General features: G+C 33.4%; 1 protein-coding gene across 1 annotated transcript; it reads left to right on the top strand.

The window, feature by feature from the left end:
- The first annotated feature begins 8,669 nt into the window (after positions 1-8,669).
- On the top strand, positions 8,670-11,445 carry LOC116015828. Its single transcript, XM_031255993.1, has 3 exons — positions 8,670-9,063; positions 9,113-10,675; positions 11,354-11,445. Exons 1-3 carry the CDS (start codon positions 8,670-8,672, stop codon positions 11,443-11,445), a joined length of 2,049 nt encoding a protein of 682 aa, XP_031111853.1.
- The last annotated feature ends 7,343 nt before the right edge of the window (positions 11,446-18,788 follow it).

Here is an 18,788-nt window from a genome sequence, read left to right as displayed (position 1 = left end):
ATTTATTTATATATTTATATATATATATTAAAATAATAATTTGTAAAAAAAAGAGAGAAGATTAGAAAAATATCTTGAAGAAGAATTTCAATTTGCAACGGCAGAGGTGAGATGTGTGCGATGACAGAGAGAAAGGCGATGCGATGCAATGAGTTTTAGATAAGTGAGCGTAAAAAATTTAGGTTTTAAAAAGGGAAAAAAAAATATAATAAAATACCTATTCCTGAGAGGTCAGGAATATGCTAATACCGAGGGTGCTGGTAATAGCTATTACCCATAGCCCATTTCCAGGAACAATATTCCTGGGAATACAAATGCATGCGAACCAAACAACGGAATAGGCTATTACTGGGAATGTTATGCCATTCCCTCCATATTCCGTGAACAAAACAGTCCGTAAATGCCATCAACAAGAATGAACGGGAGGAATAGGTCTTTGGGAGACTTTCACTTGACAATTGACTTTGAACGGAAAAATTACATTCAACTACTTCAATTTGATTATGGGTTTTGCAAGCGACTCGGATTTGGGAAAACAATTATGGGTTTTGACATTAAGGCCTTAAGGGATTGAATGTTGCAATTCATTTCTTAGCTTGTTCAAGACAAAGAATGCATGTTTAAAATAAAATTATATCCATTTAGTTATATTATCAAGGAAATTACCATTTTACTTTCCCCTTTAAAGACTTTGACAGGAAAATTTAATAATGAACCACGCTAGAAGTTTCTATATTTCTGTCACGCCTCAATTTTTAATAGATTAGTGTTTGAAATAAATAAATAAATAAAAGAGATAATATAAAAGAGGAAAAACTAACCATATATATTTTTTACTCCCAAAATGTTGAATCTCCGATCCCAAAGGCCCCACGCCTCGACCCTACAAAACATCTAGGAGGATGTAAATCATGGTAACTCAATTAAATACAGAGGTTAGACCTTTGCTTACTGGCTCACAAGGAGCCCCTCACTTTGAGAGGTTGCCCACACATTGCCATTGGTGAGACTCGATTCCTGGTCTTTACTCCCAATTCAAACTTCACTCCTGTGACTAGTTGAGCTGCCCATGCGGGCAAACTAATCATATATTGCGCAGGCGGTTCGAAGAGTCAAGTCCAACATCATGTCATCAAAACGTGATGTTGATTGCTATGCAATTAGAAAGAAATAAATTAAAGTTGCACATCCACATACTATTAGTTATAACTTTTGGCGTAGTGGTACATGCTTGATATTGAAATTAGAATTAGTATCAAAGCATGCAATAGCTATAGCTTTTAGCATAATGATAAACATTTGATCCTAACATGATCTACACTCTCCTACGTATGCCACTCACACAAACTTATTCCATGATGTAGCAATTTGTAGTAAGTTGAAATTTGAAATAAAAAAGAAAAAATTAATCAAACAAAAATAGACATATTAGAGAGTCGCAAAAATTTTGTGGTTTTTGTAGGGGGTGAAAGCATTTCGATTGTCGCATTAGAGGTGGCAAAAATGTAATGAAATTTGTAAGGGTGAGAAACATTTTCTAATAGACTACATTTGACGCTTAATAGTTTCTCTCAACAATTAAATTTTGTCAAACCGTAAATGTAATTCTTTTTCACTAATATAATATATCTACTAAATTATATAAGAGTCAATGTTGTTAAGGGTCTAATGATAAAATAAAATATGTTGGTCTAATCATGTGCATTCACCGAACCGAATCAACTAACCCTATTACATTGTAGTATCTGGAGGCTCGATCTCATGACCTCCCATATGGAGAGTCACTACTTGTCATCTGAGCACAAGGTGTTTGGCTTATTCATTGTTTTTTTATTTTAAAGAATTTTTTATTTTAAGTTTTAATTATTTTTTTGAGCGATGATCTTGGGGGTCGAATTCGTGCTCATCGTATGAAGGAGGGAAAGGAGAACGCCGGGTTTCTGTATTCCCGATTAAACGAACATCTAGTCAATTAAAAAAATTGATAATTTTGTTATATATAGCCAAAGAATGAACTACTTCAATAACAAACTCTTAAAAAATTAATTTAAGTATTAAGAAACAGTATTGAAAAAATGTATTGTCTCCATCGGATTTGAGTGAAATTATCATCCCAAATAAATGAGAGATAAAACTATAAGAAGTAAGAAACTGAGTCATTTCCATTTTTTGTCCTACTGTTATTGGGGCATTGCCAATTTTAGTCCACTTCATTAATTTTTGCCACATTATGACCAGTCTTATTTAGTTGCCACTTTTAGTCCACCGTTAAAATTTTTGTCAAGTAACCGTCCAAAATTGGGATATTTTGGTCTTTTCATGCTTTGATCATCTCCTTCACCCTTTGTAGTGGTATTCCTTACACATTTTCATCAAATGAAGAGGTCCGGTGAAAGCCATGGCTTTGTAATGTGACTCACATGGCTTCCGCCGGACCTCTTCATTGGATGAAAATGTGTAAGGAAAACCACTGCAAAGGGTCAAGGAGATGACCAAAGCATGAAAAGACCAAAAATACTCCTGTTTTGGACGACCATTCGACGAAAATTTTAACGGTGAACTAAAAGTGGCAAGGACTAAATAAATAAGACTGGCCGTAATGTGACAAAAATTAATGAAGTGGACTAAAATTGGCAATGCCCAAATAATAGTAGGACCAAAAATGGAAATGACTCTAAGAAACTATTCAAATGTTGTTACTTCATAATGTATTAGCATTCATTCCAAGAAGGTTTTATTGGTTAAATACATAATGCCTAAAGAAATAAACCAAATGTGATTGTGTTGGAGTGGTTATCAGGCATGACTAGAAATCATGTGGGCTTTGCCTGTGCAGGTTTGAATCCTGCCGACCACGATTTTATAGTTGTGTTGTTCTGCATTTTCGGACGTGTTTCAGTGGGTAAACTGCAAATTAAAGCACAAGTATTGAATTCTGTTCAATTAAAAATCGAGAAACAAAATTTAATATTGTTAATTTAAAATACATGTATTAATCGAATTGATATTTTTTAAATCTTAAATTTATTTAAATTTTAGAAATTTATATTATTGTAAATCTATCTATATATAATAACATTATCCTCCTTCTAAAGTTTTCCGCCCAAAATTAGTGGCATTTTGGTAAAATCTATTATTTATTTATTTATTTATTTATTTCTTAATCTATTAATTATTAATTTATTATGGTTAAATGTTGGTGATTGAATAATTGGATTTATTAATTAATTAAAATATTAAAAAGGTAATATAATATAGTAATATTAATTGGTGATTGAATAATTGATGATATAATTGGTATGATATAATTGGTGTGATATATTTGGTGATATATTTGTAATATATGTATTATATGTAATAGTATAAATAGAATGAATATGTGATATATTTGGTGATATATTTGTAATTTCGATTAAGTTATTTCAATCAAATAAAATTTAATACATAATTTCAAGATGTATTCTTCATCCAGTACAGTAATAATTTTTTAATAACATAACATAATTATATATGTGATTTAAGATTGAAATAAATTCCTTTTTTTTTAAAGATATATATAGTTGTATGAATTTCACCTCTGAACATGGTATTTTAGTAAAATCAAATTAAGAATTAATTTAGTAAAATTATATGCCATAATCCCACGAGAATTATTTTAGTAAAGCCAAATAAATATATGGTTATTTTATTAATTAACTATATATATTTCCATAAAATTTATTGCCATAATCCCAAGAAAATTAAAACCTCTACTCCAATAACATTCTTCCTAATTTTATTCCATAATACCACGAGAATTGTTTTAGTAAAACCAAATATATATATATATATGGTTATTTTATTAATTAACCATTTATATATTTCCATAAAATTTATTGCCATAATCCCAAGAAAATTAAAACCTCCAGTAGCATTCTTCCTAATTTTATTCCGACAGGTTTAAATTGACGCCAATTTCTTTCATATAAGTTCCGAGCATGAGAGATTGCTCCCTCACAACTTCTGAACTCGGCAAAGTTGGCATTCGTTTTGTAGGTTTCCGATCACAACTCTGATGGACAAGCTCAAGACTCAAGAGTAAGTGAAAATCTTTTGATTTCTTTCTTTAGATTCATGGTTATGCTTTGTTGTTCTTTCTTTCATTGTTTAGTTTATGATTTCGTGTTAACAATTGTTTTGAATTTTTTTGTAATTCAATTTGGTGATGATATACTGTTTCCTAACGATAACGAAGCCCCATCTAACTCCTCTGAGAAAGCTACGGTGGTGCATGCACCAAGAATTGCACCGACCTACTTGAATCGGTTGAAAAAGATGATTTTTTATGCGTAGTCACCCGCACCGGTAAATCGCAAACATTCACCGATGTCATCTAGGTTAAATGATAGGGGTTAGCGGAGGAAGAGGAGAAAGAGCATACCATATTCTTCCTCGCAAGTGAAGCGGAAGAAAGATTTTGTTGACTACGAGAGAGTGGATGGGAAAAAGGTAAACGTGGTTCAAGGCCTTGAATTACATATTGGGGTTTTTGGCGCAGAAGAACTGATGAAGATTGTTGAGTGCTTTTACCACCAGTATCAACAATTAGATCAGAAAGGGCAATGGATGAGGAGCAAATGGCGTGCAAAGGTTCAATTCAATTGTTGTTACAATTATGCCGTGGTAAAATTACATATTTTTCTATTTCTAAAAGTAATTTTTTTATGGAGAAGTTTCTATGTATTTTCTTTTTTAATTTAGTTTGGTTGTTGTTATAAATATGTTGTATTAAAATTACTTGCTATTTCTATCCCTTAGTTGTGTTTCTTTTGAAAAGTTTATCTTATACTCTTGCATATTATTATGATTTTGGGATAGGATAAAAATAGTAATCCTCTTGGTATAATGAAGTGGATCTATTGCATGAATAATAATAATATAAATTTTATACATTGATATAATATTGTTGCTGTTAAGATCATAATAATAATAATCTATACCTATATTATTATATATAAAAACAATATCCTCCTCCCAAATTTTACCGCCCAAACTTAGTGGCATTTTAGTAAAATCATTTATTTTATTCATTTATTATTTTATTAATTATTCATATATATATATATATATATATATATATATATATATATATATATATATATATATTCATAAAATAAGTCAATTGCTAAGAACATGCCAATTTCATTCACCTATAATTGATTAATTATCCATATATATTTATGGTAATATGATAATAGGCAAATAAAATTATGTGCATACAAAATAAGAATATAAGAATAATTAAAATAATGACAGAAGTAAAAAAACGGTGGATGCATGCATATTAGGCAAATAAAAAAGACAAATAAAACAATTGATTTAATTACAAAAGGTAACTTGCATAAAAAATAAGAATATATATATATATATATATAATAACAGAATAATTACTCTTTCCTTTATAAATTAAAATCCATTATACTTTCCTTTTAAATTTATAATTATCACATTTTCTATCTATAAATATAATAGATTAGTCTTTAGAAATTATAATTTTTTATTTTGCAATGCCTCCTTCTCCTTTCCTTTTCTCTGTAAAATCATATCTTGGTGTCTCTCTTATCCCTTTCTTCCACTGTCTCCCTCTACTCTGCTCCTCATCATTCTCTATCAAGTTATGATTTTTATTAAATGCATTGAGGATTCATTTATGGGTTTGAAAATTTTATGTTTTTTTTTTGTGTTTATGCATGCAGTAGTGGAGGGGCTAGCTGAATTAGGTGCCAGTGTTTACACCGATTCAAGAAAGGAAGAAGAGCTCAACCAGCGCTGACAAGAATGGGCTTCTAAAGGCCTCAAAGTCTCCGGTTCTGTCTGCAATCTATCCTCTGCAGACCAGCGGCTCCATAATTTTTACAATATAATAAACCGTCAGTACTACGTTTGTTGTTTTATATATAAATTAAATATGAGCTGTATTTATTCCAAAAAAAATGAGATGTACAGTAGGCACGAAGCATTAATGTACGTTAGTTTATGGCTGCACAATGTAACGCGATTACCGTTTGAATTAGCTTGATCATTGTATATATATGGAGAGATGAAACCATAATCATGAATGCTTTACCTCAAACCAAGTATATTTCCTTATTACCTAAGTAATAAATAGGTTTAAAAAATTAGCTGCATTTTGTTAATAAAAAAATAAAGAGTTTTCTTATTAAAAATATAATAATTTAGAAAGTAATATAAATTTTACAAACAAGGACTTGGTCAATGTTGATTTTTTTTAATGAGATGGAATCTTTTCATTTACCGCCGGCGTATAGCATCTATACATCGGCCATTAAATATTTTTCCTAATACTATTTAAGATAATAATTATACATATTACTATAGAGATATTACTATTTCCCAAAATTAAGGAATTAATTGAATAGATTTTAGTATAATTAAAAAATTATTATTTTGCTAAAATTAAGGAATTAATTGTAGATTTGTAGTAATACTAATAATGGTCAGATTAGTGCACTAATAATTATTATTCTAAAATTAAGCTAATAATTAGTCATATTACTATACAATTATTAGTATTTTCTAAAAGTAATGAATTAGTTGAATATATTTTAGCAAAATTATAGAATTGTTATTTTGCTAATTAAGGAATTAATTGTAATAAAACTAATAATGGTAAGATTAGTACACTAATAATTAGTATTCTAATTAAGCTAATAATTATTCATATTACTATATGGTTATTACTATTGAATGCTTTCCCTCAAACCAAGTATATATATTTCCTAAAGTCATCATTTATTAGTAGAAAATTAAATCAAGAATATGAGATATTATTGGAATTGAAAATTAAATCAAGAATATATTTAAAAGAAAATGAAATATTAGGAAAAACGAAATGAATATATTAATATTTCACTGGAAATATAACATAATTTTTCCTACAAAAGAATTAGTAACCAACAAATGAAATATTATGAAAAAATTATGAAGGAAAAATGAATGATAATTAATAATTCTTTTTATAAAGGAAAAAAGGAAATGAACATATTCAAAAATATTAGAAAAAATTAAATGAATATATTAATATTTCATTGGAAATATAATCGACAATTATATTATTATAATTATATGAATTAAATATTAATTAATTAATTATATTTTATTAATTATTAATTATATTAATAAATACTACACCATAAGCACGGGAACGTGCTCTTTTTAGTCGTAGAGTTAACTGAAGCTCCCTCCGGAAACAACTAACTTATCACATAATTAATATTTATTATTTGAGCAATCATCTCACCAACTTTATATGTCGTTGATCAAATTAATTAGTACACGTGTGACATGAACACTGCAGAAGGTCGAACATATTTAATATATAATAATACGGAGTAATAATTTTTGTATATACAAATTGATATTCCTGTTAACGAAAAATAATTAATTTAGTGTAATTATTGACTAATAATAATTGTCTAATAATTATTATGGTAATTAAGCTAAATATTGGTCGTTCAATTTATTTTTATACTCCGTAATAATTAAAGTTAAATTATTTCTCATTTTTTCATATTTATTTTTGTAATAATATAATTAGTTAAGTTATACGGAATATTAAATATCGATCTTTTTAAGATAATTGTAAACAAACAAGTCATATATTATTCAATTAATTGAGTGATACTTTTGCACTAATCTTATAATCAAATAAATGTACATGTTCAATATTAGATTTTTTTAAAATAATTTTATCTTTAATTTTATTATCTAAATAAATAATAAAAAAATTATCTGTGAATCGCACGGGTAATTGGACAATTATTTGCTCTAATTCAAGCAAAGAAAACATAAAAAAACACAATCAATCCAACCAATTTCATCAATTGCGCTATATAATATTCGATGTTATAATTTATATAATTGTATATCGATCCAAATATTTTTTAAATATTATAACAAATTCATTCCGTGCAACGCACGGGCGAAAATACTAGTAATAATAATGATAATAATAATATAAACCATTTTTATAGATTTGATATTTATATTTTAGGAAATAACTTATATAGTACTCCAATATATATAATGTTCATATATTATTACCATTGAAGAATATAAGAAAATATATGGTGGATATGATGCATGTGCATTGCAACAATAATTGAAAAAGATAATGGAAATTATAACAGTAGAGATATTTTTTACCAAAATATTGTATAATACAATTATTATACTATAATGTATAAAATGAAGTAATGGAAAAGATGGACATAACTGAAAAATATAACATTCATTTAAACTTATTAGTTTTACTACAGTCTCCTATAGCTTCTTGGTTAATGGAGTTAGCAGTGAAAGGATTTTTCCTACCCGTGGCCTACGACAGGGTGACCCCCTTTCCCCATATCTATTTATTATTTGTGCTGAAGGGCTCTCTCTGTTGTTTCAGAAGGCTCAAGTCGAAGGGGCCATACATGGGTGCAGGGTGGCTAGAGGTGCTCCTCCTATCTCACATCTTTTCTTTGTAGATGATAGTCTCCTGTTTTTTAAGGCCAATACTCAAGAGGCAGGTGTGGTAAAGTATTGCTTAAATCAGTATGAACAAATGTCTGGGTAGGCTGTGAATTATCATAAGTCGAGTGTCTGCTTTAGTAAAAATACTACTCAGCATGATAGAGCTGAGGTTGCAAGGTCAGGCCTCTAATTTTGGGAAATACCTGGGCCTCCCGGCATTTGTGGGAAGGAATAAAAGGAATGCTTTCTCTTATATTGAGGATAAAATTAGGCAAAGAATTGGTTCTTGGAATAAAAAGTTGTTATCTAAGGTAGGGAAAGAAGTCTTGTTGAAAAGTGTGGCCCAAGCTATGCCTACCTTCTCAATGGGGGTTTTCCTGCTCCCTGATTCGGTTTGTTTGTCAATTGAGAGAACCATGAACAAATTTTGGTGGGGATCTGGTTCAGAGAGAGGGATCCATTGGAAAGCATGGGATCGGTTATGTGTACCTAAAAAGTTTGGTGGACTGGGGTTCAAGGATCTTCATGCCTTTAACTTGGCTATGCTGGGTAAGCAGGCTTAGAGGTTCTTAACAATGCCTCACTCCCTTGTTGCTAGAGTATATAAGGCAAGGTACTACCCGAAATCCTCTTTTTTTTAGTGCTACAGTGGGAAATTGTCCTAGTTACTGTTGGAGAAGTATTATGGCTGCCCATGACTTGGTATGCCAAGGTGTGAGAAAAAGAATTGGGGATGGGAAATCAACGTTAATCTGGAGCCATCCCTGGCTTCCTGATGACCTTAACCCAATGATTAATACGCCTATGCCTCCACAGTTGAACGGTTCTCTTGTTGTAGGATTGATTGATGAAGGCTCAAGCTCTTGGGATTATTCAATTCTGACTGATATTTTTGCCCCAGATGATGTGACTCGTATTATGAGAGTGCCTATCTCCTCGGACTATGAGGACTCATGGTATTGGTTTGGAGACTCGAAAGGTTGTTATTCGGTCAAAGGGGGCTATCGTTGTATTGTTGGTAACTTTGAGGGTTCACCAAACTGCTTTGTTGATTGGACCTCCCTGTGGAAAATTAAAGTTCCTCCCAAATGGAAGACATTTTTGTGGAGGGCCCTTAATGATATTCTCCCGGTGACTACTAATTTGCTTTTGAAGAGGGTTGAGGTGAATCTGGAATGTCCAATGTGTGGGTTGAGTCATGAGGATACAATGCATGCACTAATTTTATGGGATTTCTCACAACTAGTTTGGCATGAATCACAATTACCTTTCTCTAGCATTTTAGGTGACTCATTTAATTTGTGGTGTGCGAATATGATAAGTTCTTTGATCGACGAAAATATTTGTATGACTGTAGCTATCTTGTACCGTATCTGGCGCGCAAGGAACAACGCAGTGTGGGATGGCTTTCTCCCAACGCCGAGGAGGTTGGTGGCTACTGTCGCGGCTACGCTGCATGCGTGGACGGCGGTGAATGCGCCTCAGCATCAGACGGTTCAAGTTGCGTCGCCGGTGGGAGGAGTGCAGCACGTACACCACCCTGCTACTCTGAGATGCTACGTCGATGCCAGCTTCCACCACAATACTCTCAAGGCTTCTTTCAGGGCTGTTCTCGTAACAACTCATGGTGGCTTCGTCGCTGCATGCGGAGGGCCATTGCCAGATTCTTTCTCTCCTCTCATGGCGGAAGCTGCTGCATGTAAAGAAGCATTGGCTTGGCTCAGGAATAGGGGCATCGACTCTATTCAACTATGCTTGGACTGTTCTCAACTTCACAGTGCTCTACAAAGACCGGAGTCCTCTCATTCCTACGCTGGTTTATTTATTGATGCTTGCAAGACTTCTTTATCTTCTTTTTTGAATTGTCATATTAGTTTGATTTCTAGATCTTTGAATTCTTTGGCTCACACTCTAGCTGTTACTGCTGGTTCATTTTTGAATTGTCATATTAGTTTGATTTCTAGATCTTTGAATTCTTTGGCTCACACTCTAGCTGTTACTGCTGGTTCATTTTTGAATTGTCATATTAGTTTGATTTCTAGATCTTTGAATTCTTTGGCTCACACTCTAGCTGTTACTGCTGGTTCATTTTTGAATTGTCATATTAGTTTGATTTCTAGATCTTTGAATTCTTTGGCAAACACTCTAGCTGTTACTGCTGGTTCACAGGCAACCGTTTGTTTTGTATTGGGACTCTGTCCCTCCAAACTCTATTGCTTCACTTTTATAATAGTCTATTCGGCGGTTTTGATTTCAAAAAAAAAAAAATAATAGCCTATTCGGCGGTTTTGATTTCAAAAAAAAAGAAGATACAACCGCTCTCTTTCCTTTTTTGAGTTTTACTGACTCGGTTACAATGTAATATCTGTCCATAGCTACTTTCTCAACGTACTGAAGCACAAAGAGTCAACAAATGCCTCCACTGAGGCTCGAACCCACTCCCTTCCACATGGGAGTGTACACCGGGTGCCGCTTGACCACAAAGTCTTTGGCAATTAGCTTGGAATCTAAAGCAAAACAATCGAATATGTATGTTGCGATATCATATATATATCAAACATTTATTTCTCATAATAATGGTTTTTTTCTATTACCTTTGCTCCAATCTCTTCTACTTTGTTTGCTTCAACCTCTTTTACCATCTCTTCTACCTTTTCTTCTACTTAAATGATTTGTTCTTGAAAGGATTCGAACTTAGCTCCAATTTCTTCTCTTTTATAACCTCTTCTACCACCTTTGCACAAATCTTTCTTCTTGATTTATTTTAACTTGGTGGGCTTCAAACCTTGCATCTCCATGTCTTTAACACTTTTGCTACTTCATTTATTTGCATTCACAGGGGTTCGAACATTTGTCCTTTGCTACACACTTGCTATTACAAGCTTATCTAGTAGATGTGCTACCAACTCTTCTACCAACATTTCTCCTTGAATTATTTGATCTTGTGAAGACTCGAACACTGTGCACTTCTTTTAGGCTTTGCTCCAACCCTTGCTATCAAGTATAATATTTGATAATCTGGAAGGGACTCATTCATCCTTAACCAAAGGTCAAGGGTTCAATCATTGACTTTGGGTATATGGCAATCTTAAATCTCCAGGCCAGCTGTCCCACTCAATTGAGGTGGCTATAATGTTCAACGATGGAAAACTCTGAGCTACACCCAAAAACAGTATGCTACTTGATTTGATTTGTTCTTAATGGATTTCGAACATGCTTCTTCTTCATCAACCTTGTGCTACCATACTATCAAGTCTTCTACCTTAATAAGGTTAACTCCTTTGAGATTCTAACAATATATTTTCAGTTTCTCAAGCTTTGCTATCAAGTCTTCTATTTGAAAAATTTTATCTCCATGAAGATTCGAACTCTTGCACTTAGCCATAAATATTCTCTTCTATCAATTGTGCTAGAGTTAATACCCAATATAGTCCTCGACTATAGTGGTTTTACTCAATTTAGTCCTAAATGACTTTTTGTACTTAATTTAGTCCTCGACTTTGATGGTTTTACACAATTTAGTCCTCTTGTTAAAAATTTTATTAGTTGACTATTAGAAATAGGGCCATAATGGTAATTTCTCATCATTCATCCCATTTGGGATGATTCCTTACTCTTCCCCTTATTAAGATCAACGCAAAAATGCAAATTCTCATACCAAATCAACTTCAACCCTAAATAAATAAATACAGTGTAAATAAATATTTGGGTATAAAGATTTACATTTCTGCGTGGATCTTAATAAGGGGAAGAAGCAAATGGGACGAAGGATGAGAAATTACCATTAGGACCCTATTTTTAAGCGTCAACTAACAGAATTTTTAACAAAGGACTAAATTGGGTAAAACCATCAAAGTCGAGGACTAAATTGAGCACAAAAAGTCATTTAGGACTAAATTGAGTAAAACCACTATAGTCGAGGACTATATTGGGTATTAACTCATTGTGCTACCTCTTCTTCTATTTTCCAAACATACATTTTCACGCCATTTCGCTTCTAAAATGAGCTCCAAAAATCAATGGTTTAGACAATTCATATTTCTTGTGAAATATTTTTCGCCTTTGCTCGAACAAAAACTTTTTATTTATCTTTTGGTTTAATTCCTTCGACCACGAATGAACTACTTCACTAATAAACTCTTAAAAAATTAATATAAATATTGAGAAACAGTATTGAAAAAATTTATTGTCTTCACCGGATTTGAGTGAAATTACCATCCCAAATAAATGAGAGATAAAACTATAAGAAGTAAGAAACTATTCAAATGTTGTCACTACATAATGTATTAGCATTCATTCCAAGAAGGTTTTTATTAGTTAAATATGTAATGCTTGTAAAAATAAAATAAATGTGGTTGTGTTGGATTGGTTATTGGGCATGAGTAGAAATTATGTGGGTTTTGTTTTGTGTAGGTTTGAATCTTGCTAACCACATTTTAACATTTGGGTTGGTAAATAATAATATAAACCATTTTTTTTATAGATTTGATATTTATATTTCTAAAAATAACTTATATAGTACTCCAATATATATAATGTCTATATATTATTACTATTAAAAAATATAAGAAAATATATGGTGGATATGATGCATGTGTGAAAGTTATATTTTTAGAATAAACAATGATGAAGAAGATGATTTAAATCAAATAGCAATGCAAAAATGAAAGTTGTATTTTTAGAATAAACAATGATGAAGAAGAGGATTTAAATCAAATAACAATGCACAAATGTTTCTTTAATGTTCTAAGGTTCTAGGCTAAACAATGCTCAATAATGAAAGTGAGGGAGTAAAGTCATTACCACTACCACTCTCGTGGACAATAATGGATTATCACCAAAGTGCTAATCCCATTCTCATAACAATTAGACTCGGTGAGACACTTGATTAAGGCAAATTATACCGTGCACCACGGTGCACATAGCAATGTGCACCACGTACGTAAACGACGTCGTTTTGAGCATTGTAAACTAATCGTCCGTTTTTTTGGAAATCACGTTTCCCGTTTCGGCCGATCTCTGTATTTATGTTAATATTCTGTGTATTCCAGGCAATCATTCTGTGTATCCTAGGCAACCGTTTTGTGTATTCTAGGCAACCGTTCTGTGTATTCATGTTAGTAACACATGTTGTGATGTGTTTGTGCATTCGAATATTTAGGAGGATGAGTTCTGTGTATTTTGTGTCAATATTCTGTGTATTCATGTTATTAACACAGGTTGTGATGTGTTTGTGCATTCGAATGTTAGGAGGATGAGTTCTGTGTATTTTGTGTCAATATTCAGTGTATTCTGGGCAAACATTCTGTGTATTCTAGGCAAACGTTCTGTGTAATCTGGATAGTGATTATGTGTATTGTAGATAATGAGTTCACTAGAGTCATTCGCGTCCGCGTCCACTAACATCTGTGTATTTTGTGTCAATATTCTGGGCAAACATTCTGTGTATTATAGGCAAACGTTTTGTGTATTTTAGATAATGATTATGTGTATTATAGATAATGAATTCCCTGGAGTCATTCGTGTCTGTGTCCACTAACATCGAAATGACGTCGTTTACATACGTGGTGCACATTGCTATGTGCATCGTGGTGCAGGGTATAACGATTGCTTGATTAAAGCACCTTGTGTGCACAATCCATTCCAACTCCTCTCTCTTAAGGCCAAGTTAGAAATGTGAAAGCTTTGGCTATGGTGAATCCATATTCTCATAGGTGAAACACCAATTTAATACATCTGATCTTTTGCAAAGTTGGACCCTAACCAAACAAGAGTCAAACATTTCCCTAATTTCACAATCACATTCATTCTAGAGGCATTGCAAACCGTAGATTAAGCAATTCAAATCATGTTGGCATTCATACAAAGCAATTTAACCTAAATCCCTAAAGGATTTAACTACTCATAATGGGATTGAAAACTAAAACAATTGGAATACTATGCATTAATCCAAATACAAAAGTATTAATTAAAAGTTGCAAGAATAAGAAATAGAAACTCTTGATTGAATTTGTCAAAAGAGAATATGAAATTGAAGTTGAATGTGTAATTACAAATGAGAACTCTCCCTAAATCTTCCAAGGAATGATGAATTTGTAATGTATAGATGTTCTAAGATGGGTTTGTGGAGAGAAAAGATAAAGGAAGACTTAGAAAATTCAAAGATATATTGAAAATAATGCCTATTGCTATTTATACTACAAGGAATCGCGGAAAGAAGCCGCTAGCTACCAGATTGCCGGGTCACGATGCTGGTCACGAGGCAACAACTTCACAGGTCCCAGGATATCCTCTGTTGGTCATGAGTGACAATTGGGATCCGCAAAGTAGTCAGGGAGGTCACGATGAACCTAGACCTTCATCGTGACACCGCTGACTACTTTCTGATGAAGGGTTGTCATGCTGCTGGTCACGGCGTGACCAATAGCTTGACAACTGACCATTAGAAAGATGTCCAGGGTGTCACGCTGGTGTGACCAGCAGCGCGACACCCTTCTAGTGGCACGAATTGGCTAACTCTTTGTTCCGTTGAACTTTGTTATGGTTTTGAACCTTCATTCATGAACCGTTTTGCCTTGATATCATCCCGATTCGACCTTATTTTAAGCTTCATAGGTCCTGATTTTGAATCCTTAAGTCATAAACACCTGAAATAACCTTCTTGCTGATTTCGAATCCTTAAGTCATAAACACCTGAAATAAGCTTCTTGCACAAACACCTAGCATTTCTGACAGAAGTTACCAAAATATTGTATAGTACAAATCTTATAATATAATGTATAAAATAAAGTAATGGAAAAATGGACATATATAAATGAAAAATTAGTTTTTAGATACAATCGCTTAAATTAGCTTGGACGAAACAATCAATCTTGTATGGTTTGCGCAATTAGACAATTGGACAAAAAAAGTGTACAATTAAATTAGTTAACATTAAAAATGTGTGCAATTAGCATTATTTGTATGTAAGGAACAAGTTTCTGGTAAACTTTTTATTTAACATACCGCATGGAAAATAAAATAAATTTTTTATTATTTAAATATAATATAATATTAATTTTTATAATAATAATTATAAATAAAAAAAAAACAGATTTTGTTCTTGAATGATCCTTCGGATGTTGATCTTCCAACATCCTTCAATGAGTTTCCATAATGCTCAGAATGCAGTGGAAATTTCCTTTCTAGTCTGGAGCACTATAGAACTGACAATGGTAATAGTCTTTAAATCTCTCCACTCTCTTAGAACCATCTGGGAATGAAAAGGGATACTTTACAAATTGAGGTCAACACAAACCCCATTTAATTGCTTTTTACAAAATTGGTGGCTTTATTTCAAAATTGTGTGCTTTGATTCCCCTTTGAGCCTTGAGGACTCTTCTTTGTTTGCTAGATTAGCTACTTCTTGACAAGTTTCTCTTCAATAGATTTAGGGTGTTTTTGGTTCATGGATTTAGCTATCATGAATGATAACAAAATCAATTGTTATTGTTTGGTCTGGTGTTATGCCATGAATCGGATCTATCTGGTAAGGTAGACCTAAATCCATGTTCACAATTTCATGTAACTTCATGTTCACAATTTTTTGACAATTGCTTAACTCCATGCATGCAATGGTGATCGATGAAGGCAAAAACTAATAATAATTCCTTGTTCCCTGTTGAAATATATTTTCCAACATCATCGACATCGTTGCCGATATCGATAATTAAATTACAACATAAAAGAAATGGCTCCTTAAAAGGCAAACACTAATGTCACGTACAATCGAGAAGAGAATCTGCATGCATGCATGTACGTACAACGCTTTCTTCAATTCTCAAGCTGTACTCCGTTTACGAATAGGGATTGCCAAAATTTGTTTCCTCCGTGCCGGCAGACCAAACTGCAGGCCCCTCTGCCGCGGCGCCGGCGGACGAAACTACCGGCGCTTCTGCGGCGGCGCCGGCGGACGAAACTACAGGCGCCTCCGCGGCAGTGCCGGCGGATGAAATTGCTGGCTTCTCTGCGGCGGCGCCGGTGCCAGCGGACGGAAATGCAGGCTTCTCTGCGGCGGAAGAGACAGCTGGCTTCTCTGCGGCGGCGGCGCCGGTGCCGGCGGAGGAGACTCTAGGCTTCTTTGCGCCGGTGTAGAAAATCCCACGGTTGGGGGTGAGAGTATGCTTGGCCGCCGCAACCGCGGAGGAGGCGGAGACCAGAGAACCCCCAGCGGAGGAGCTACACTTCTTGTGGCACCTTTTCTCGGCGGTGAACGGACTGCTATTGGTAGCGAACACGTTGTTGTAGCAGGCAATGTAGCAAGCTTCGTTCCCTTTCTCCATCTTGAAATCAAAGCCGTTCACTTTGTAGTGACGAACTGCGTCGTCGGAGTTTCCTATAGTTTCCTGTGCCACTGAAACCTCCACTGCAAATATCATGGCCAACGCCGCTATGAATGTGGCGGTTGCGGCCTTGTTGGAAGCCATTTCTTTTATCTTTTTGTCTTCTCTTCGATTATTTGATGAAAAAGGGATGAAGAGAAGATGTGTTGTGAAGAGAATGCAGGAGAAAGGGTGGGTTTTATAGTCAGGAAATAGATGGGCGTTCCCAATCATACGCTAATTCTTGGCTACGTTTGTGGGAAGAGATAACTTTCAAGAAATATGGTTATTAACTTGCGGCCATTTTTGCTTGTGTTCCGTGAGAATTTGGTAGTACATACACTAGTAGTGGACATTATTATTGGTTATAAATGTATATAATTTATACACATTTGTATCCTTCATAATTTATCGCCTGAGTATTAACTAGTTATCTATGTTGGTACTTTTCAGTCATTATACCGTGGACCGTGGTCACAAAACGACGTCATTTCAGTAGGTGAGAGACGGAGCTCCGTAACTAACACTACAGTTCATCTCAAAAGATATTGTCTTACATACATTTGTTTTCATATTATCGAATGAAACTGTAGTTATATCGAAATGTAACTATAGTTGTGTTGAAATGTAACTGCAGTGTCTATGAACTGATACTGAATAACAGTTTCACATTTGTGTTTTTATATTATCAAATGAAATTGTAGTTATATCGAAATGTAACTGTAGTTGTGTTGAAATGTAACTGCAGTGTATATGAACTGAAAGTGAATGGCGCGGAACGGAGACCGTTTCATCTGTCTGTTTTCATTAATCAAAACAACGTCGTTTTGATGCGCGGTCCGCGATATAATTTGCGGCTACTTTTACATCATTCTTTAAGTATGTTCTGTGTGTTTGTTATAATGCAGTAATTTATCAAATTTGTATATTTTAGTTATCTTTTGAAATTAACTTGTGTTTTTGTTATATTTGTTAATTAAGGTGTAAAAATTGGATAACTTATACAGTTAAGAAACATGCTAAAACACTTTTGATGAGCTTATAAGTGCAAACCAATGCAAAAATGGAGGAAAAGATTTTAAAGTTCGTTGAAATTTTCATTCAAACAAACGTGTACTTAATATTTTAATCATAATTCAATGTAGTAGGGTTCAACAGAAGTGATCCCACCTGCACTAGAAAGCTAACTTAAAGAGCTACAGCTTTTGCATGTCACGAATCAAAATCATTTTGAATTTACAGGGATATAAATAGCTCAGCTTGGAATTCAGAGTTGTATAAGTGAGCTTCTCCTTAACTATAATGAGAAATTTCTCATTGTAATGATCAATGTGCTTAGAGTTCTCGCTCCAACAAGATTGTGTTTAGGAACTTCTAAATTTCGTCGTCCAAAGTCGATCAGTTGATGTTCTATAAATGTAATTTTGGCCTAGTGAATGTAGATGGACGAAACTAGGGTTATAAACACTTCAATTTTTGAAAGAAATTCATACTAAGAAGCTTGAAGTTGGCTCTCAAGCATACCAAGGGAAGAAATATAGCTTGCTTTAAGGACGATCAATCCATATAAGTTTCTTATTTTTAATTTCTATTTTCTTGTTATAATTAAGATGTTTACTTTAAACCTTTCTAATTTCATTGCCATCCTAAGTGGTTAATTTTCTGAAGCACAAACGTGCACTTCGCAATACTACATACCAAGTCATTTGTTGATTAATTGTGACCAAGCGCGTTGACTGTACCGATCGGGTGAATCAACTATTCCTCTTGTACTAGGTTGAATTAGATTTAAGATTGTTCCATACCCAAGGTCAAGGATTGAACCCTTGACGTTTGATTAAAGGTGAATGAGTCCCTCCCACTCAACTATACCCTACAGGTTATTTCATATGAACTTTAACAATCTGATTAACT

The sequence above is a fragment of the Ipomoea triloba genome, chromosome 4, assembly GCF_003576645.1.
Source record: "Ipomoea triloba cultivar NCNSP0323 chromosome 4, ASM357664v1".
Classification (NCBI taxonomy): Eukaryota; Viridiplantae; Streptophyta; class Magnoliopsida; order Solanales; family Convolvulaceae; genus Ipomoea; species Ipomoea triloba.
The sequence above is the reverse complement of the archived record's forward strand: the minus strand, read 5'-3'. Positions and strand labels throughout refer to the sequence as shown.

Excerpts from the sequence above, each read along its gene's own strand:
- LOC116015828 (XM_031255993.1), top strand. The coding sequence starts at position 8,670 with ATGATAGAGCTGAGGTTGCAAGGTCAGGCCTCTAATTTTGGGAAATAC. Across the intron at positions 9,064-9,112 it reads CTTTAACTTGGCTATGCTGG|AGTATATAAGGCAAGGTACT; the intron begins GTAAGCAGGCTT and ends CCTTGTTGCTAG. Across the intron at positions 10,676-11,353 it reads CACTCTAGCTGTTACTGCTG|GGGTTCGAACATTTGTCCTT; the intron begins GTTCACAGGCAA and ends TTGCATTCACAG.